The sequence below is a fragment of the Panthera tigris genome, chromosome B4 (assembly GCF_018350195.1).
Source record: "Panthera tigris isolate Pti1 chromosome B4, P.tigris_Pti1_mat1.1, whole genome shotgun sequence".
Lineage (NCBI taxonomy): Eukaryota > Metazoa > Chordata > Mammalia > Carnivora > Felidae > Panthera > Panthera tigris.
In genome coordinates, this window is record NC_056666.1 from 57,812,760 (window position 1) to 57,835,181 (window position 22,422).

Here is a 22,422-nt window from a genome sequence, read left to right on the forward strand (position 1 = left end):
TCTGCAATATCTGAATTTTTAAATAATGACCCTGCATTTCACTTGTAAGCAGACAAATCCCAATAAAGTTAAATTCTAAAAATATAATTTAGAATACCTGCGAAAACTGCCTCACTTAATAACTTCATCTCCAGTTCACATTTTGTGGCTTCAGATTCTTCCTGGACAAAACTCTATGGAAAACACAAGGACAGATGGGTATGATTGTCAGTGTCTGCTTCAGCCCAGATTCACTCTTCACTCTCTTTCTGCTCCAGTTCCCACTCCAGAGGCCTGCCACCTTAATTCTAGGGCCCTGAACTGACACTTGCTCTGGCATAAAAACTGGACTTAATGACAGTAATTTAAAAATCAGTTAAAATGGGAGCACATCTCCATAGAACCTCATGAGGGCAGGATATTAGCCTGCTCAGATTCTCTGATGAGAACCCTCAACTATAAAATAGACTAGGAGGCAATGCAAGCTATGAAGTATTATTTATATTTGTATTTTGATTTTAGCCAAGTTTTAGATTTTGTTTGATCTTGGCAATCAGTTCTCTGATAGAGTAATTCCAAAGTCTGCGTTTGGGTAAGCCTCTCAAGGAAACCAAAGACACTGTGCGCCAAGTAATGTAAAAGATACTATAGCATAGTAAAATGAATATTACAATAGGAAGACATAAAATCTAGAATGTATATCTAAATCTGCCACTAACTTAGTTTTGCAACCTTGAACAAGACATTTAACCATTTGGGGCCTCAAATTCCTGCTCTAACAACATATTTGGTGCTTAACTGTGTGCCAGACACACAACACACCTTGCAAACAACCCTGAGAGGTGAGTATTATTTTCATTTTACAAAGAAAGAAAACCGAAGCTTAAGAAAACAACTGTTCTAAGAGTCAAATAAAATAATAGAAGTAAAGAATTTTGTACACAGTAAAGCACTAGAAAAATGCAGTGTTGTTATTGTAAAAAAAAATATATATATGGTATATATATATATACACGTATATATGTATATATATGTGTGTGTGTGTATGTGTGTGTGTGTGTGTGTGTGTGTGTATATATATATACATATATATATATATATATAGTATGTGTGCGCTAATATTTGCAAACTGGATGATATCCAGCAAACTTCATTTGACCCAAAATAGCATCTGTACTTCTAGAGCAATAGAAAAACCTTGTACCCAAATTCTAGTCAGAAGCTTAAAGCTAGTTAATCCCATCATGCCTCTCATCCTCAACCATCATACAAAGCCAAGTCCCCCTTAGTAAATTATCCTTTCCCTTATTGTCAGTGTATTGCTTTGTGTCTTCCTCTTGACCAGTTTCAACACTATGGCATTCTCTGCCAACCCTTTCCATTGCACCTCTGAAACTTCTCATTTACTAACTCACCCTTCAAAGAATTTTAATAGAGTGCCTAAATTGTACAGGCATTGTCAGATACTAGGAATAAACAACAAAAAAGACAAGGTCCCTGACTCAAGACGCTCCCAGTCTATTAAGGAAAACAGGTAAACAAATAGTTCTAATACAGCTTTGTGGGTGTTGTAGTAAAAGGTCAGGGGGTCCACATAAGAGTACAAGGGAAGAACAATCAGTTCTGTGAGCAAAATATCCCTTGGATGGGTGAAGACAGGAAATACTATCCAAAGGTGGTAAAATTTGAACTAAATCTTGAAAGATAATTAAGTCTTCCCAAAAAATGGTGGGAGAGAATTCCAAGCATGAGTGAAGGCAGAAAGGCATGAAGCAAAACAGAGTTTCAAGCACCCCAAGTAGTCAAGTGAGGTTGGGGTGAGACATGCTAAGTGAGTGTAAGATGTGAAGCTGGAGAGATGCAGAGGCTAGAGTGTAGAGTTTAGATGCCACTCTAAAGACAAGAATTTCTCCTATGGGTAAAAGAGAGCCCACAAAAGACTTAGCAGGAAATTGACATGAAGAAATTTTCATTTGGAGAGAGTATTCTGGTGGTCAGCTGATGAATGCACTGTTTAGTGAAGAGTGAGAGGATCAGAGCCTAACTAAAGGTAGAAGTAATTGGAGTCATCAGAAGGAGCATGTATGAGAGATGACACAGAGGTAAAATCAACATAACTTGGATGGTGACTTGATATAGAAGGCAAAGGACAGGTGAAGACTGATTTCCGGGTGTCTGGCTTAGGTAATAAGGTGGATGGTGATATGATTATCAGGAAAAGACAAGGAGGAAGGACAGGTTTGGGGGAAACATAATGAATTCAACTGTGGATATGTTGAATTTGAGGTGTCCATAGATATCCAGGTGGCTTTGGACATTATCTGCCATTAAAAAGCCAGTTGCATTTCCTTCTTACAGGAAGGATTATGATCATTAAAAATACCAAAGGTATGAGGCCAATAAGCAAGTCAGGCTTTTCAATTTACATCTTCAAAAAGTTGAGAATTCTTCAGAGTTTAGACCAAATTGGTTTCCAACCTTGTAGGAAAACTAAGAATTTAGATTTCTCAACACAACTTTCCCCTTGATAACCACAATACTGTAGCATGCAACAATAGGAATTTATCAGCTTTTCAATGAGACCTTGGCTTAACAGATACAGGAAATGACTTATAATATGGGAAGAACTTCATAGAACACTAGCAAAGTATTTTTCACTGCAACTTGATAAATGTGCAGATACTGTAATATGGAAATCTTTTTTAATATATATGTGATTTGAGTTTAATATAAAACAGTCTGATCATGAATAAGATCAGTGGAAACAGAATAGAGATTCCAGAAACAGATCTCATGATCCACTTGGGAATTTAGCATTTGGCATTTCAGATCAATAGGAAAAGCCTAGGTTCATATGGTACATGTTTTGAGACAGTTGGATAAGATCTGAAGTAAAATAAATTTAGATTCTTTTCACTTGACACCAAAATAAATTCCAGATGGATAAAAGATTTAAATGTAAAAACATAACTAACCCAATCAATAGCCACAAAAATCATGAAATTACTTGAAGAGAACATAGGAGACTGATATCAACAATTGTCAGTGAAGTAGATGATTTTGATATTGCACATCTCCAAAACATCAGCACTGAATACAAATTTGATAGACTGTCTAGAATTCTGTTGTCCCTCAAAATAGTATCTATGAGAAGAAAGTTCATTGACCTGAAATCCAATTTTTTCATCAAAAAGTGATTTAAATTTAGAGCTTTAGAATAAGTTGTTGGAATTGGTTCTTCATCAGCAGTTAATGATGAATTTTGAAAATACAGCATCATTTGTTTCATTTTGTCTAGAAGCTAAGGCTGATTATCCTAAGTTTGCTGAGTTTATTCCTGTGGCTTTAATACCATCTGTAGGTCAATGGTTTCAAAACCTATGCTAGTGACACTCTTCAGGCCACCATCTGGGTACTACTCAACTCTAGAAGTGCAGTGCTCAACCTGCATGAGACATGCAGCTGTGTCTGACTTTCCTCAGAACTCCAGGTTCACATCTGCCTACCTGACATTTCCATTTGTGTGTCCCCAAAAGTACCATTCCCAAAATAAAACTCTTGTGTCACTGTCACTCTCAACTAGTTCGGCCCATTACTGTGCATCTCAGTAAATTGCACCACCATCTGCCTAGTTTCCCCAAATAAGAATTCAGCAGGATTGTTTATTTTACCTCCAAAACATATCCCAAACATATCCACCTTTCCACGTCTCTTACCACCGCCTTCAACCAAGCACCATTGCCTTTCATGTCTCCCCAGTGCTATTTAGCCAGATGCTGGGCTTCTACTCTGGCCCCTCACAATAGTAGCCAGGATAACCTTTCAGAGCTAAAAATCAGATCATGCCACTCTCCCACTTACAACTCTTTAATGGTTTCCCATTGCATTTACAATAAAATCTTAACTTCTTACTCATGGCCTGTAAAGCCCTGCCTTCCTCTCTGATGTCATCACATGCCACTTTCCTCCTTGCCACCATACATCAGACCACTGGCCTTCTTCCTGGTACTCATTTCTGTCTTATGGCCTTTGTAGTAATTGTACTCTCCGACTAGAATATTTTTACCTTATCACAGAGCTGATTCCTTCTAGTCTTTCTCAGCTTTAATAACTCATCATGTAAGCCTTCCCTAATCACCCAACCTTTCCTAACCTCCCAATGGGAATCACCATCAGTCACTCCCATAATCCTGTTTAATTCTGTGCCTGACGTTTATTACTATCTGCTGTTTTCCAGTTTTGATTATTTATTGTTGGTTTCTCGTGACTTGTATATACATCATGAGAGCAGGAATCACACTGGTCCTTTCACCACTGTCCTCTGAGGGCCAGAACAGCACCAGCATATGTAGATAGGCATTCAATAAATATTTGTTGAGTAAAGACATAAGCACCAGTTCCAGAGTATGACCATGAAAAGGGGTTGCTGAAGTAAATTTGTGGGAAGCTGAAGGCTGTGGAATGTTAATGCTCTATTTTTTACATGGGTTATTCTCATGGACTTTAAATTTATCCATGATGATACCAAGAAATCTCTAAGGATATTTCATGTCTTCATGCTTTCCCCCATAACCAGAATAATTTCCTTCTCCTCTAAACTCCTCCGTGCCTATCAAAAGATTTAGGGCAAATGTAACCTCATCAGAGAAGACTTTCATTCTACTCAAAATATTTTTCTTTTGGATTAAATTTGATCTCTTAACTCCCATCCATAATCTCTCTTGTTGCACATATGAGAATATATGGCAACCGTTACTCTCCTCCTCCACAAGATTGTTACTAGCTCATTGAAAAAAAATGATCATGTTGAATTTCTTATGGAAGGTACCACTTAGTAAATGTTTTACATATACATCTCCTATTTATGTTAAATCTTGTATCTGTTTAGAGTATCTTAAAGACAAAGACCATTTTTAACTTGAACCTCACAAAGTTCAAAGATACCCTTGAGATCCTTAAAACATTTCTGAAAGTGATTATCATTCTAAAAAAACAAAATTTCTCATAAATGTGTAACATTTAAAATAGGCATTTATAAAAATTTTGTAAGATATATAAATTGGGAAGACAATATTACCCACTACCTATAATTTTAATATATTATCATTATTACACATTTAAATTAACTAAAATATGGTATTAAGAGCCCTCTAGTGGCAAAGTTCTTAATAGACCTATGAAAAAAGAATTTGGATCTTCTAAATCTAAGAGATTTAATTTTTTTTTAATTCTTTTAATTTTTTTTTTTTTTTTTTTTTTTTTGAGAGAGAGAGAGAGAGACAGAGCGCAAGCAGGGGTGGGGCAGAGAGAGAGACACACACACAGAATCTGAAGCAGCCTCCATCCGGGCTTTGAGCTGTCCCTGACCTGGGGCTCAAACCCACAAGCTGTGAGATCGTGACCTGAGCTGAAATCAGATGCTTAACTGATTGAGCCACCCAGGTACCCCTAAGGGATTTAATTTTCTAACAAGGTACTAAATACTCACTTGTGATCACAAATGACACACGACTCAGGTATTTTGGGTAATAAATTCCTGCATTATTACACTAATAATTTACCTTGCAATCAGCTTCTAAATTCATTAAAAAGATATGGGAAATATATTTATATTAAAATATGCCAACCTAAAATTTTAAAGGTAAATTGTTTACACTAAATTAAAAAAAAAAAAAAAGTTGTAAAAATAACGAAATCTCTTCCTCTAAAACCAAAACAGTAAGTTTGCCTATTGATGTTGCAGGTAGTCCCTAATTTACACATATTCTTACATAAACACAGATACATAGATACGCACAAGTTAAATTTCATGAATTTACATGCCAGTTTAAAAAATTTAGAACATACTAGCCACACAAAGAAAAGTGTTGTGAATGACATTTAGGGTTATGATGGTCCCTATACTGCTGTGATTATAAAGGAATACAAACCTAACTGCCCTCCATAAATATTGCTTCAAATTCACTCTGAGTTCCAACTGGACTGCAAGGGGGCACGCTTCCTGAGGTGCTGTGGTGATGGAAGTGAAACCTTCTTATCACCACTTGTATTATGTCAGATCATTACAGGGATCAGAGATGCTGAGGGGAGGGTCCCAAGAATCTCTAGTGACAAGCGTGCATTTAACCATCCATTCATTCACTTATTTCTTCATTTATTCAATGAACATTTATTGAGCCCCTATCCTGTCTATATAAGAGGTTCTGTGCTTATGGTAAATACAAACTGTCAAGATATTCTTGTCCTCAAGATCATAATTTACCGTTTAAGGTAAGAATTCTAATAATCAGACATAGTAAGAATGGAGTAGAGACATCTAATTTAGCCTGAAGGGGAAAACCTTGTGGAGGTAAAATTTAAGGTAAGTTTTTAAAGATCAGGAACAGGTAGGTGAAGTGGATGAGGAAGATGAGTGGAAGAGAATTTCACAATGATAAAATAGCAAATGGGGCATCATCACAGAGGCTTATGAAATTTCTCCCTTTAAAACCAAAAAACGGAAATACACGGTTTCATTTTTTCTATTGGGAAAGTAATGTGTGTTCAGTACTTGCTTACTGGAAATTCAAATAACACAGAAGTGTAAAGAAAATAAAATATCACCGAAAACAGCACCATCTCACCTTTCTCACACTCCCCATTATTGGGTGACTAGGCTTCCAGATTCTTTTCTATGAATTAACAAATAAAATCCTCCCCCCTCACAAAAATCAGAATCCTATTGCAACTATGGTTTCTTAACTTGAATAAATATCTTAATAATACATTTTAGGTATCTTTCCACATAAAAGTAGGATAGGTTCTAGTTCAAGATGGTGATGTAGGAGAATCCCGAACCCGCTTCCTCCCACAGATACATCAAAACTACAGCTACATATGAAAGCTTCCTCTGGGACTGGGGGGATGCCCAAAACTAGCTGAGTGACTCCTACACATTGGCTGAATGAGAAAAAAAAACCACATCAAAGTGGGTAGAAAAGGCTGAGACACAATCTTTCCAGGAATGTCACCTTCACGCAGTGACCCACAATCAGGAGGGAATGCATAAATGCCATCGTCTCCTTGAGGACTGAAGTATTTGAACCCCAATTTTTGCACCGTAACTTTTAACGCCACAGATTGCACCCACACCTGGCACTTGAGAGACCAGCCCCTGAAACACCTACCTCTGACAGCTAGCGTTCATAAGACCCAGGAGGCTATAGCAAACTGAGTAACAGTTAAAAGGAACCTGTGTGGGGACTTACCAGCCCCAGGGCCCAGTGCGGAAGCAGCTGACTGAAAATCACCCAGGCTTTCTATGAAAGAGGCTTATTTGCTTATCTTAAAGCACAGGCCTGAGGGCAATGCATCTAATTTAACACACATCTAGGGGTCTACTGAATTACTCTTCAAAAACACAGGCCATTGGGCACCATCTCTGTGCTCTCTGCCTAGCTATCTAGCTCCACGTTCCAGTATCTCCCAGAAAGGAACCTGTAACCTTTTTCTGTGTGTGATTTTTGCAGCTGCCACCCAGGGGACACCTCTAGATTGCCTGGCTCTGGTTACCAGTAGGGCTTACACACAAGGGTCCCACAAGACTATAATAAATGGAGAAAGGGTTCTTAACTAGCTACTATCCCCAGGGCACAGCAGAGAGCCAACAAACCCAGGAGCTTAGTCTTTTGTGAAAGAGGCCTATTAGCTTATCTTCATAGCTGTGGCCTGAGGGGCAGGCTTCTAATTAAACACACATCTTAGGGCCAACTGTAATCTTCCCCAGCAACTGCAGAGGGTAGTCTCTCTCTACTTTCTCTCCACTGCACTCGGCTTACTCTACTGCACCCTAGAACACCAGCATTTACCAGAGAGCTTGTACACAAGTCTGGTGCCCTGTATTTTGCATTTGGTGCCCTGGGTTTTGTGTCTGCTGCCCAGGGGGTGCCCCTTGATCATCTGGGTCTGGTGGTGAAAGGGGCTTGTATTCATGAGTATAAGGAAACACTGCAAAGAAAAAAATAGTTCTTAACTGGCTACCACCCCAGGGCTCAGCTCAGAGGGAACAGACAAAAATACCCTTCTCCCAGTATTTACTGAAAGGTGTATATTTGCATACTTTAAAACGCCGCAGCCTGAAGGCCTGGCTTCCAATTAGCCTGAACCTAAGTGCTGACTGAGACTCTCCCCTTTGGGAAACTGATAGGTCTTGGCACATCCTCAACTACTGAGAGCCACTAAAACTAAAGTTGGCTGCTTGGACAATCACAAAAGATGCAGAGACAACCAGGAGCTAGGGCAGGCTTGAATGAAACATTTTATCTGCTACATGAGGACACTCCAAGATGGGGAGAGGTGGCTGTTCAGTGCATAGAAACCAACAATGAGATGCAAGGAAAATGAAGAAACAAAGGAGTATATTCCAAAGGAAAGAACAAGATAAAACCTCAGAAAAGACCTTAATGAAATGGAGATAAGTGGTTTATCTGATAAAGGTTCAAAATAATGGTCATAAAGATGCTCACCAAGCTTTTGAGCTTTTGAGAAGAATGGATGAACAAAGTGAGAATTTCAACCAAGGGACAGAAAATATGAGCGTGTCGAATAGAAATCACAGAGCTGAAGAATACAATAAGTGAATTGTATTCACAGTGGAATTCACCCAATCAGAGCAGAAAAAAGAGAGGGAGACAAAGTGGAGATAGCTTAAGAGACTTACGGACATGACACAGACCAACATTTACATTATAGGGGTCCCAGAAGGAGAAAAATGAAGTGGGTAGAAACATATTTGAAGGAATAATGGCTGAAAACCTCCCTACTCTAGGAAAGGAAACAGACATCCAGATCCAGGAAGCCTACAGAGTTCCAAAAGAGATGAACCCAAAGAGACCCATACTAAGACACATTATAATTAAAGTGTCAAAAGTAAAAGACAAGGAGAGAACCTGAAAGCAACAAGAGAAAAATATTTCATTACATACAAGGAAGCCCCCATAAAACAATCAGATTTTTTCAGCAGAAAATTTGCCGTCCAGAAGGGAATGTTACAATTTATTATGCTAAAAAGAAAAAAACTGCCAATTAAGAATACCTGGCAAAGTTGTCATTCAAAATTGAAGGACAGAGTTTTCCAGACAAGCAAAAGTTAAGAGTTCATCACCACTAGACCAGCCTTATAAGAAATGTTAAAGTGATAACTGATTCAAAGAAGACATCCAGATGGCTGACACATGAAAAGATACTCAACATCACTCATCATCAGAGAAATACAAATCAAAACCACAATGAGTTACCACCTCAGACCTGTCAGAATGGCTAAAATTAACAATTCAGGAAACAACGGACGTTGGTGAGGATGCTGAGAAAGGGGAACGCTTTTGTACTGTTGGTGGGAACGCAAACTGGTGGAGCCATGAACTGGTGGAAAACAGTATGGAGCTTCCTCAAAAAATTAAAAATAGAACTGTCCTACGATCCAGCAATCGCACTAGTAGGTATTTATCCAAAAGATACAAAAACGCTGATTTGAAGGGGCACATGCACCCCAGTGTTTATAGCAGCACTATATCAAAATAACCAAATTATGGAAAGAGCCCAAATGTCCATCAACTGATGAATGGACAGAGAAGATGTGGGGTGTGTGTGTGTGTGTGTGTGTGTGTGTGTGTGTGTGTGTGTACACATGCACAATGGAATACTACTCGAAAATCAAAAAGAATAAAATCTTGCCATTTGCAACAACGTGGATAGAACTAGAGTGTATTATGCTAAGCATAATAAGTCAGGCAGAGAAAGAAAAGTATCATATGATTTCACTCATATGTGGAATCTGAAGACCCATCTATATAGATTCACTAAAGTGAATCTCTGAGTGAAGGGATGGAAAGAGATACCCGTGCAAAAGGAAACCAAAAGAAAAATAACACAGCTATACTTTTATCAGACAAAATAGACTTTAAGACAAAGACTAATAAGAGACAAAGGTCATTACATAATGATAAAGGGGTCACTCTAACAATAATATACACCACTTATAAATATTTGTGTATACAACATAGGAACACCTAAACAAAGAAACCAATTATTAACAGATCTAAAGGGAGAAATGGCAGCAATACAATACAGTAGGGGGCTTTAATTCCCCACTTTCACCAATGACTAGATCATTCAGACATAAACCAATGCCTTAAATGACATGTTAGACCAGATGAACTTAACAGACATATACAGGACATTCTATCCAAATACAACAGAGTACACATTCTTCTCCAGTGCACATGGAACATTCTCCAGTACAGATCATATGCTAGACCACAAAATAAGCCTGTATTTAAATTTAAATTTAGAGAAAATAAATTTAAGAAATTAAAAAAAACTACAATTATATTAAGCATCTTCTCCAGTCACAATGTTAAGAAACTAGAAATCAATTATAAGAAGAAAACTGGAAAATCCACAAATATGTGGAGATTAAACAACATGTTACTGAACACCCAATGGGTCAAAGAAGAAATCAAATGAGAAATTTAAAAAACATACCTTGAAACAAATAAAAATAGAAACACAACATACCAAAACCTATGAGATGCAACAAGAGCAGTTATAACAGAAAAGTTCATAGCAATAAACGCCTACATCATGAAACAAGAAAGATTCCAAATAAACAACCTAACTTTACACCTCAAGGCACTAGAAAAGGAACAAATGAAGCCCCAAATTAGAAGTAAATAACAAAGATCAGAACAGAAATAAATGAGACTAAGACAATAGAAAATATCAATAAAACTAAGAGCTGGTTTTTTAAAAAGATAAACAAAACAAATTGACAAAACTTTAGCTAGATTTACCAAGAAAAAAAGAGAACTCAGAATCAGAAATGAAAGAGGAGACATTATAACTGATACCACAAATATGAAGGATCATAAGAGACTACACTGAACAATTATACACCAATAAAATATACAACCCAGAAGCAATGGATATTCCTAGAAACATAAACCTGCCAAGACTGAATCCTGAAGAAATAGAAAATCTGAACAGATCAATTGCCAGTAAGGAAATTCAATAAACAAACAAACAAACAAACAAAAACTTCCTAACAAAAATTCAGGACCAGATGGCTTCACTGATGAGTTCTACCAAACATTTAAAGAATAATTAACATCAACCATTCTCAAAGTCTTTCCAACAACAGAGTAAAATGGAATATTTCCAAACTAATTTTATAAGGCCAGTATTACCCTGATACCAAAACCAGACAACAGCACCATAAGAAAATTACAGGCCAATAATCCTGATAAACATAGTTGCAAAAATCCTCAACAAAACATTAGCAAACTGAATTCAACAATACATTAAAGGGATCATACACAATGATTGAGTAGGATATATTACAGATTCAAGAATGGTTCAACATCCACAAATCAATCAATGTAATATAGCACATTAACAAAATGAAGGATAAAAATCATATGATTATCTCAGTAGATGCAGAAAAAGCATTTTAAAAAAATTTAACAGCCACTTTTTGTAAAAACTCTCAACAAAGTGGGTATAGAGGGAATGTACCTCAACATAATGAAGACCATATATGACAAGCCCACAAACATCATACCCAACACTGAAAAGCTGAAAGCTTTTTCTCTAAGATCAGGAATAACACAAGGATGCCCACTCTCACCACTTTTATTTAACATGGTATTAGAAGTCCTAGCCAGGGCAATTATTTCAAGCAAAAGAAGTAAGTCCTCCAAGTGGAAAGGAACACTATTTGCAGATGACATGATATTATATACAGGAAAACCCTGTTATATATAGAAAGACCCCTAAAGACTACACACAAAAAAACTGTTAGAACTTATCAACATATTCAGTAAAGCTGCAGGATACAAACTCAGTATACAAATATCCCTTGCATTTCGATACACTAAAAACAAATTATCAGAGAAATCAAGAAAATAATCCAATTACAATTCTATAAAAAAGAATAAAATATGAGGAATAAATTTAACTGAGGAGGCAAAAGACTTGTATACTGAAAACCATAAAACACTAATAAAAGAAATTAAAAACACAAATAAGTGGAAAGATATTCTATGCTTATGGATTGAAAGAATTAAAATTGTTAAAAAGTCCATACAGATACAGGTAGTCCAAAGCTATCTGCAGATTCAATGTGAAATCTATCAAAATTCCAATGGCATTACAAAAAAACAGTCCTAAAGTGTGTATGGAACCACAAAAGACCCTGAATAACCAAGGCAATCTTGAGAAAGAGGAACAAAGCTGAGGCATCATATGTCCTAATTTCAAACTATATTATAAAGCTATAGTAATTAAAACAGTAACATATTGGCATAAAACAGACACATATATAAATGGAACAGAATAGAGAGACCAGAAGTAAACCCATGCATATTTGGTCAATTAATTTATGAAAAGGACCTGGGAATATACAATGAGAAAAGAACAGTCTCTTCAGTAAATGGTGCTGGGAAAACTGGACAGTCACATGCAAAAGAATGAAACTGGAGCACTTTACATCATACACAAAAATTATCTCAAAATGAACTAAAGACTTGAACCTAAGACCTGAAACCATAAAACTCCTAGAAGAAAACATAGGTGGTAAACTTGACATTGGTCTTGGTAACAATTTTTTGGATTTGACACCAAAGGCAAAAGCAACAAAAGCAAATATGAACAATTGGGATTACATCAAACTAAAAAGCTTCTGTAGAAACAATCAACAAAAAAAAGCAACCTACCAAATGGGAGAAAATATTTGCAAATCATGTATCTGATAAGGGGTTAATATCCAAAATACATGAAGAATCTATATAGTGCAATAGCAAGAAACAATCCAATATAAAAATGGGCAGAGGATCTCAATAGACTTTTTCCCAAAGAAGACCTCTAGGTACATGAAACAGACCAACAGGTACATAAAAAGGTATTCAACATCACTAACCATCAGAGAAATGCAAATCAAAACCACAGTGAAATATCACCTCTTACCTGTTAGTTATTTTCAAAAAGATAGTAACAAGGGTTGACGAGGAAATAGAGAAAAGGGAACCCTTGTGCACTGTTGGTGGGAATGTAAATTGGTACAGCCACCATGGAAAACAGTCTGGAGCTTCCTCAAAGTAATTAAAAATAGAGATACCATGTGACCATATGATCCAGCAAATTCTACTTTGGGGTATTTATCCAAAGGAAATAAAAATACCAACTTAAAAAATATATATACACTGTTCACTACAGCATTATTTACAGTAGTCAAGACTGTACTAGAAGCAACCTAAGTGTTCACTGATAGATGAATGTATAAAGAAAATATGGTATATACACACAATGGAATATTATTAAGCCATACAAAAGGAAATGTTGCCATTTGTGACAACATAGATGGACCTTGAAGGCATTATGTGAAGTAAGAGAAAGACAAATATTGGATTATCTTATATGTGGAAGCTAAACAAAAACAAACACAACTTCATAAACACATAGAAGAGACTGGCAGTTACCAAGGGTGGGGGTGAGTAAAATGGGTGAAGACGGCTAAAATGTACAAAACTCCCGTTATAAAATAAGTCCTGGGGATGTAACGTACAGCATGGTGACTATGATTAACAATGCTGTATTATATATTTGAAAATTGCAGAGAGAGATCTTAGAAGTCCTCATCACAAAAAAAAAAAAATTGTATTTTTGTACCTATGTATGATGATGAATGTTAACTAGACTTATCGTGGTAATTATTTCATAGTAAAGACATCAAATAGATGTTATACACCTGAAGCTAATAGGTATGTCAATTATATCTAAAAAATTTAAAATTTAAAGTATATAAAATCTATAAGTATATAAAAGTTTATAAGTATATAAAATCGATATCATTATTTTGAATGACTACTAATATTTGACTGCTGACTATTTGATAATTAATCTGTGGACTATATTTGCTACTATAAAAATATCTCAATAAACACTGTAGTGCATTTTTATTTACTTGTCCTATTATTTCAAAACAAATTACTAAAATTAAAATCACTGATAGCTACATTTACATGTGCCAAATTGCCCTTCAGAAAGATCATACAAATTTACATTTCTAACAACAGTATGCGAAAATGAGTCCTCCCCCTCATACTCAATCTGAGAAGACAGGATATAATGTTGCTTCTAATTTGATCACTTATTGGATTCAGTATCTTCTCATTTTTCAATTGGTTAGTTACACTTCTCTCATGTGCCTCCTCAAGTCCTTTGCCTAATTTTACATTAGGAGATTGTCTTACCAATTTGTAAGAGTTCTTTTGATTCGAATACTAACCCCTTGTTTTATGTGTTGAAATAGTTTTCTCATTTCATGATCTTTCAAATTTGTTTATAGTGAGGTTTATTGGGCTATACAAATGTTTAGATCCAGGGACGCCTGGGTGGCTCAGTGGGTTAAGCGTCCGACTTCAGCTCAGGGCATGATATTGTGGTTTGTGGGTTCGAGCCCTGCATCAAGCTCTGTGCTGACTGACAGCTCAGAGCCTGGAGCCTGCCTCGGATTCTGTCTCCCTCTCTCTGCCCCTCACCTGCTCACACTCTGTCTCTCTCAAAAGCAAATAAACATTAAAAAAATAAAAAAACCAAATGTTTGGATCCAGTGAATCTCCTTTTATGGTCTTGATTTTAATGCACTGATAAGACCTTAGTAAAGATAATAAAATAACTTCTCTATGTTCTCCTCATATACTTTTATCATTTTGAGCTTTGATTAAAGCTTTAAATATAAAAACAAACTACTCTGTATTTTTTTAGTCTGTAGAGTGAAATATAAAAATTTATATGCTGTTCCACTGCCAATTATTATACTAAACTCATTCTTTCCCTTCTTGATTTCTGGAAATTTATACAGAGTTTGAACCTCTTACTTCATTCTACCATTTCTCTTACTTTTTTTTTCCACATCAATTCCACCAAATTATCTTTGACCTCCTCTTTTGAGCTGCTGATCCTTTTTTATAAATCCAGTGATTTTTGCCCCCTGCAGTCTACTCACATTTACAAAAATTAGAGGCAAGTGTAGACCCAGGTGACAACTGTTAAAGACTGTCTTCTCTCTTTTGTTACCTAGCACAGCACAGCAAGTGCCTTGAGGGATTCTTCTAAGCAATTACTGCTCCCCTGACTTGACCCCACCCCACCAAGCCTCCCAGCACAGGAAATGGCTTATCCCTCCTGCCTTGGCACACTTAACCATTACTACAGGTTTCTTCTGCTTCTGTGGAAGAATGCTTTAGCACTATTCATATTAACTTCTCAGTTTTGGAAGGATGATGGGGCACACGTGCAGAAGCATCTACACACGCCTGTTGGGTGTGGTAAGAGTTTTGGTTCCTGGAAATAGGGGTGGTAAGTGAATTAATGTTATTTTCATCTTTCAGGCAATTTTCTCTTTTCAAATCCCCTGATAACAAAGTTCCCTCCAGCCAGGTTCCCCCATCTACCATTCACACAATTGTTGACCAAGCTTCCCAGGCTGTGGAGAAGTTTCATAAAATAAAACTGTTTCTGCCATATCACTAATTGCCTGCTACCTCTAGTCTGGGGTTCCTAGACTACTTATTTGAGGACAGCTTCAACATTCTATAAAACATGCAATTTACCACTGGGTGGAATGCTTTTGCTGGGCTTACTTTTGTGGCATTATCAACATTAGGTATTGGCATACTGTTAGTTAGACGTTGAAACTGTTCAATAAAACATTAAATAATAACAGAAAAACGCAATGTAAACACATTGGTAAGAGCCATTTGAGCTGAGGAAATCTTCATTTGGTACTCTCGAGCTCAATTGCTGAAAGTAAAGGAAAGCACTCCTTACTGTAAATAGCTCCTTATTGTCTGAAATAAATGACAGACCTTGAGAAAAATACATAATTTCACTGTTGAGTATGTCAGTGAATTTATATGCTTATACATTAAAAACATTTTTTTGATTCATTTATTTATTTTGTGAGAGAGAGAGAGAGAGAGAGAGAGAGAGAGTGTGTGTGTGTGTGTGTGTGTGTGTGTGTGTGTACTTGAGCACAAGCAGAGGGAAGGGCAGAGAGACAGGGAGACAGAGAATCTTAAGCAGACTCCACATGCTGTCAGTGCAGAGCCCGACACAGGGCTTGAACTCATGAACAGAACCGCAAGATGCTGACATAAGCTGAAATGAAGAGTTGGATGCTTAACCAACTGACCCACCCAGGCGTCCCTATATGCTTACATTTTTTATATATAACTATTTCCAACATTTACAGAGCATAATAAATCATCACTGCATGAGGCCCCTTTAACAAAGACGTGTGCATAAGAAAGAATTGTGTTAGCAATGTAAATTCAAGTAATCTATCAAATTATGTTTTCTAATTTAAAAATTTTTAAATGTGAAATTCTTGAATAAAATGCTGGTGGGTTTTCACAAAACATTAATTATATAATCAAGGGACCTGAGGGGAGAGAAATTATCCAACATTTTTAATCAGATCAAGATCAAACATTTTCAGATGCTTTTTGCATCTAACAGTTCTGAATGTTCAACCATGAATCCTGTCAAATTTTAAGTTAATGGGTTTTCATTTTGGCCTTTTTTACTGCATATTTAAACAATGTCAAGTCCAGGGCCCATTTACTCATTCTTTATTTTTCCCACCTTTAGAAATCAGTATGTCCCTTCCACTCACATCTGATCAGGTAAAGCAAGTCATGGTCATGCCTAACTTCAAGGTGGTGAAGAGTGTAATCATCCCGTATGTTCAGGAAAGGCAGGATAACAGGAAATATGAACTCTAGTGAAGCTACCAAGCTACCTAAGCTTTTTTTTTTTTTTAAGCTTTAAGTTTTTTTTTTTTGTTTTTTTTTTTTTAAAGCTATAGGATTGCTCAAAGATCATTTCTTTAAGTGACGAATTTTTAAAGAGAAAATTATTTGTGGGGTGCCTGGGTGGCTCAGTCGGTTGAGCACTGACTTCAGCTCAGGTCATGATCTCACAGTTTGTGGGTTTGAGCCCCACATCGGGCTCTGTGCTGACAGCTCAGAGCCTGGAGCCTGTTTCGGATTCTGCGTCTCCCTCTCTTTCTCTCAGCCCCTCCCCTGCTCGCACTTTATCTCTCTCTCTCTCTCAAAAATAAAATGAACATAAAAAAATTTTTTTAAAAGAGCAAATCATTTCCCACCTCTCCAAAATGTCAGCTATATACAAGTTTCTGGGTTCTCCTCCCCTATTCCTTTTCATTTTGACATGCTTGTAATCATACTCTAAATACTAGTCTTTGTACCGATCATCATGTCATATCCATTTTCTATATTGCTAAAGAATCTTTATAATCTTTTATTCTGGTGTAATATTTAAAGTGGAATTTTTCAATTAAATTTATTCTTAGAATATCTAATAAATTCCTATTCTGATTTCAAGTTTGTATTCAATCTAATTCTTAACCCTGTTTAAAGAAAATAAACCAATAAAACAATGCATATCGTGTCTTAGCACTTGTAGGAAAACCTGCTACTTCTGGACCTTCCTAAAATGCAGATTGTTTACGGCCAAACTTAAAAGCCACTCAGTTCTGAAAAATTCTAAAGACACAGTTAATTCTAACATAAAAAGTAAGTGGCTTGAAAATCCCAGAAATAGAAAAGAGCAGAAAACAACTAAAGGAGTAGGATTAGTAAATTGCCCAAATATGTTATTATATCTAAAGATGTCCAATTTTAAGAGAGGAGTACAGCAGTTTAAGAAAATCAATTTTACTTTCTAAAATTCCACCTTATAAAACCAACAGGTGAGAAAGTAATGTAAGATAATCCTTCAGTTAGTGAAAGTATTTACTACAAATTTCCATTTAATGACAAGTTCCCTTAAGTGAGTTGGAAATAAAATACACAAAAATTAAATTTGTTTCAAAGCTGTTCAGGCATATCCCTAGAATAAAAAGGAGCAATTCCTGTGCTGAATTTTAGGATGTGGAAACAACAGGCTCAATTATGAATAGTGACTATAAATAAAAGGCAAGAAGAAAATATATACATTCAAAACTGAGCCACTGGCAAGAAAGCAGCTTTCAGACAATTTCTTAGTTGTTAAGGAAAAAAATCTTGAGAATGCTTCAAGGGAATCTAATAACATTTTTTACATAAAGAAAATGTATACATTTAAAAAATGTGTCCTACCATTTGTACTTCAGTATCACCTTGTTCCTCAACTTTTGTTTCTTCCTCACAAACTGATACAGACTCACATTCTTGTTGCTTATACTCTTCTTGGAGCTCTTTGCTGATTTCTGTTTCTCCCTTCTGAACTTCATCTTTGACAAAGTGAGTTACTGTGGCAGTATGTCCTTGTAATGATGCTGAAACAGGGCGCAGTGGTGTGGCATGGTCATAGTGAGTATGCAGGAGTCGTATAGCAATGCCACTTGTTGCTAAAATCCTTGGAATTTCAAATCTAATTTGTGTTTCAGAGAATCTGACACTTCTATACCTGTTAATGATTTTAACAAAAAGGTGAGACTGTAGAAAACAAAGTCTGCTGAGAATCTATACCTAAGCAAGATTTCTCTCCACTTTAATTTTGCCACAGGTTTGAGTCCCAACCCATGCCTGCTTGCTTGCTTTGCAATTTGGACCCAGTTGCTAGTGTTATCCTTCTCAAAAACACTCTCTTGGGATGTATGACCCCATACTCTTCTCTTCTATCTCAGGCAGGTCCTTCTTTGTTTCCCCTGTATGGCTTTCTTCCTGTCCCTTAAATGTTGATATTATATTACTCAGTTCTCTATCCAGGCCCTCTTTCTTTCTCCCTCTACATATTCTCCTTGGATCTTATTTTGATGGCTTCAATCATTACTTATGTAATCTGGCATTTTTAACATGAGTTCTATGTGTCTTGGGATGGGGTAGTGGGACAGAAGAGGGATCCCTGAATCGGCTTTAAGAGGCCCAAAAATGCCCTTATCTATGATGTGTATGTAATAAAGTTTGTAAGAGTCTATGACTCCCAAAAAGTTAAGAACTACTGATCTATGATAATGACTCCCCAAAATAGATCAACTCAGATTTTTTCAGTGCCTTCAGACAGTTGCACTTGGATATTTCACAAGTACTTCAAACTCAACAGACCCAACATTAAACTCGTCATGCCTGCAGCCCCCCTCATTATCATCAAATAAAACAAAACTTGTTTCTGCCTCCACTATTCACTATCTTAGTAAAAAGACACCATCTAATTCTCTTCTAATTCTCTTCTTAAATCTGGACAGTTAATAGAGGGCTATTTCATTTTACTTCTTTAAAAATTATACAGAGTAATTTCTATAGGCAACACATTTTATAATGAAAAGGGTTATATTAATACACTGTCTCATTAGATTTAAACCAGAGTATTTTACAGCAAATGTAACTTGGAAAGTATTTTGTCCATTCCTGTTACTAAATATCAAAATTAAAGTCCAATTCTTTCCACTATCATATGACTAGCCTTTTCAGAGCTGGGACCAGAACCTAGGCCTCCTAACTTTTACTTTGCAATTTTTTTCCCCTAGAACTCACTGCCATACTAACTCAATTAATTTGAACTGTTGAAGATTAAATAGCAGAAGTAATTATAAATTTATCATTATCACTCTCATTTCTCAGAAAGATGTTATTACCTGTAAATAAGTGGGGAAACATCACTTAAATATATATGTATATAATGTAAATATATTTTATTTTTATAATTAAATAAAATTTATATAATTTATATAATTATACATCATATATTTAATTATATATAATATATATACAATTATTTATACAATTTATATAATTAAATATAATTTATATATATATATATGTATTTTTTAAGTATTATTTAAAAAGTTCACAAAGATTTTCAAAGTTTTAGATTGCCATGTAGAAAGCACCTACCACCCTATGGGGGGTGTGAATTAAGTGGGTAAAGAAAAGGGGAAGACATTTATCTATTCAGCATTTGTTTGTACTAAACATCATGCTATGATTTTTATATTAATATTTAACCTTCAACCCAATCCTATTAAGTTAAGTAATATAATCATCAGTTGACCATTGATATAATGAAGCTCCAGAAGGCTAAGTAACTTGCCTCAGGTAAATAAATGGCAGTTCTGTGATTCAAACTCCAGCTGGCTGACTTCCTAACATAGGTTTTATCCATGTATACCACACTATTATGCAAAAGACATATGCCTGGTCATCATGATGTGACTCCCAATGTCTTTTGACCTACAGTATCACCCATGGGAATACCTTGGATTCTTCTTGAGGTTTGCCCACACATATACAGTAACATTTTCATCTTGAATGACTTTTTCCATATTTCCGCTATCCAGATCTGCTAATGTACTAGCTTGCTGTAACAGAAAAAGAAAACATAAAAGATTAGAGGCCTCATAAATTATGCAACTTACAAGAGTCATTTCATTACTTAGGTGTTAGATTCCCTTTATTACTTAAAAGAGTAATCTGGGTAAAAATATCAAACTAACAAAAAATTGCTTTAAAAAATTTTCTGAATGATACAAATGAACTTCAATGATACAAATGTGCTTCACCTTTGCACTCAGTTTCCCTTACAGTCTCTAAGGATTAAAATTGCTCCTGTATTCCCAGGATTACTGTTAAAATTTTAGCATTATCATGATTACCATGAACCCTTTTCAATTTTAGCATTATCATGATTTTTCATCTTAACTATACACCTGCTTCTTTATCTGTACCTTATTAAAATGTAGATCATGCTACTGCAAAAGCTAGTTCATTTCTGAACATTATCAAATTTAGAAAACAAAATTTCCAGTTTATGAAATCCAAATGAGTCCTGTTTTATTAGTCTGACACTTGATGTCCAACATTAAATGCACAATTTAAGGATGTTCTTAAGAATGTTTGATAAAAACAAATAGAGCTTGTTGCATGTTAGCTCTCTTAAATGCCTCAAATAAGTCAATACTGTATGTGTATAGCTGCCATATTGTAAAACCTTAGAAGTACTGGAGATTGAATATATTGTTAATTTTTAAAAAGTCATTGATCCCCCACACTTTTTTCCTTAAAAGGTGACATTACCTTTTGAAGTATCCGGAATAGCTGTCTTGTAGAACACTGTGAATTTATCTGATTGTTTCCTCATGGTATTGTTTAACTTGCTTTTCTATCCCCTTTATTTTTTGTAACTTTTTTGAAAGTTAGGTGTGTACATAGGCTTAGTTATTTTTGGCAAGAAGGCATTGGACCTTATGTTGTGTTCTTCATGTTGCATCCTATCAGGAGCTCTATGATGTCCCACTATTAACAATGTGGACTTGATCACTTGGTTAAGGTGTAAGTACCCATACTCTCCCAGTTACAAAGTATACTTTTCCCCAATCAATAAATAATCTGTGGCCTAATACTTTGGCACTAGGAGAATCAGGTGTTCTTCAACAACTTTTCACCTAATTATCTAGGTGAAAATGATCCTTATCATTTATTACAATCGGGGACTGAAAAATGGTGACTTTCTAACTTACAATTCCTTCTACATTTATCAGATGGCATTCTTCTGTAAAGAACTCTTCGTTCCCCCTACTCCACTGTCCCCCTTCCTTTTTGGAGTTATCACTTTAGACCCATGGATTTTTCTTTATTTAATGTGTTATAATCAATTATGATTATTCTTTGTGATATTCAAATTATTGCAAATTTGACCAGTGAAAGCTTCTTTAGGCTAGTTCTATGCCTTTGGATATGACTCCAATAGTGTGTAAGTATTTATTTGCTTTCTAGCACAAGATAATTCAATCTCATCTTTCACTGTCCTTGCTCCAGACCCGGAATCAGCTGTTTACCCCAGTTAGACTTGGTTCCATCTTAAGGATTAAAAAGAAATCTGCTTCATACTGATATCTCCACTTCAAATTTAACATTACAGTATTTTTTTCCTAATCTTTTATGTACTGTTTTTCTCTTAAAATAATCTTGATTACTAATAATTTTAATATACTTCCTGTTTTTCTTACAAATCAAAGAGTTGCAAAATTATATGAATATTACTAACAATAAATTTAGTGAAGTTTAAGCCTTCTTTGCATTTCTTTTTGTAGTTAGAACATATGCTACCAACACTATACAGAGGACTATGTTCTAGACCAAAATAAACCAAAATAACCACAAACCATGTGTGACCTTAAGGCTGTTTTCTGATTAGAGGACAAAATAAAACAAAAACGGCTATAGAAGACATTCATGGGATAGTAGCCAAAATTTAAATATGGACTGGATATTAGAGTATGGAATTATTACTTCCTAAGGTATAATAATGATTTTACAGTTATTTCGATATTATTTTTAGCGATAAGATAATTGGGAAAAATAGAGTGACTACCAATAATTATAATTGTTTTCAACTCATTTATCT

At 35.6% G+C, this 22,422-nt stretch overlaps 1 protein-coding gene across 4 annotated transcripts in view; it reads right to left on the reverse strand.

Moving 5' to 3' along the window:
• Positions 1 to 22,422, reverse strand: part of DNAI7 (dynein axonemal intermediate chain 7) — a 71,677-nt gene that overhangs the window by 12,892 nt on the left and 36,363 nt on the right. For all 4 annotated transcript variants that reach the window (XM_007075618.3, XM_015534621.2, XM_042991963.1 and 1 more), the window contains 3 exons: positions 20,274 to 20,377; positions 18,177 to 18,486; positions 98 to 173 (listed from right to left, as the gene is read on the reverse strand). In XM_007075618.3, the coding sequence (XP_007075680.1) occupies positions 98 to 173; positions 18,177 to 18,486; positions 20,274 to 20,377 (490 nt within the window). The remainder of the gene's footprint in view (positions 1 to 97; positions 174 to 18,176; positions 18,487 to 20,273; positions 20,378 to 22,422) is intronic.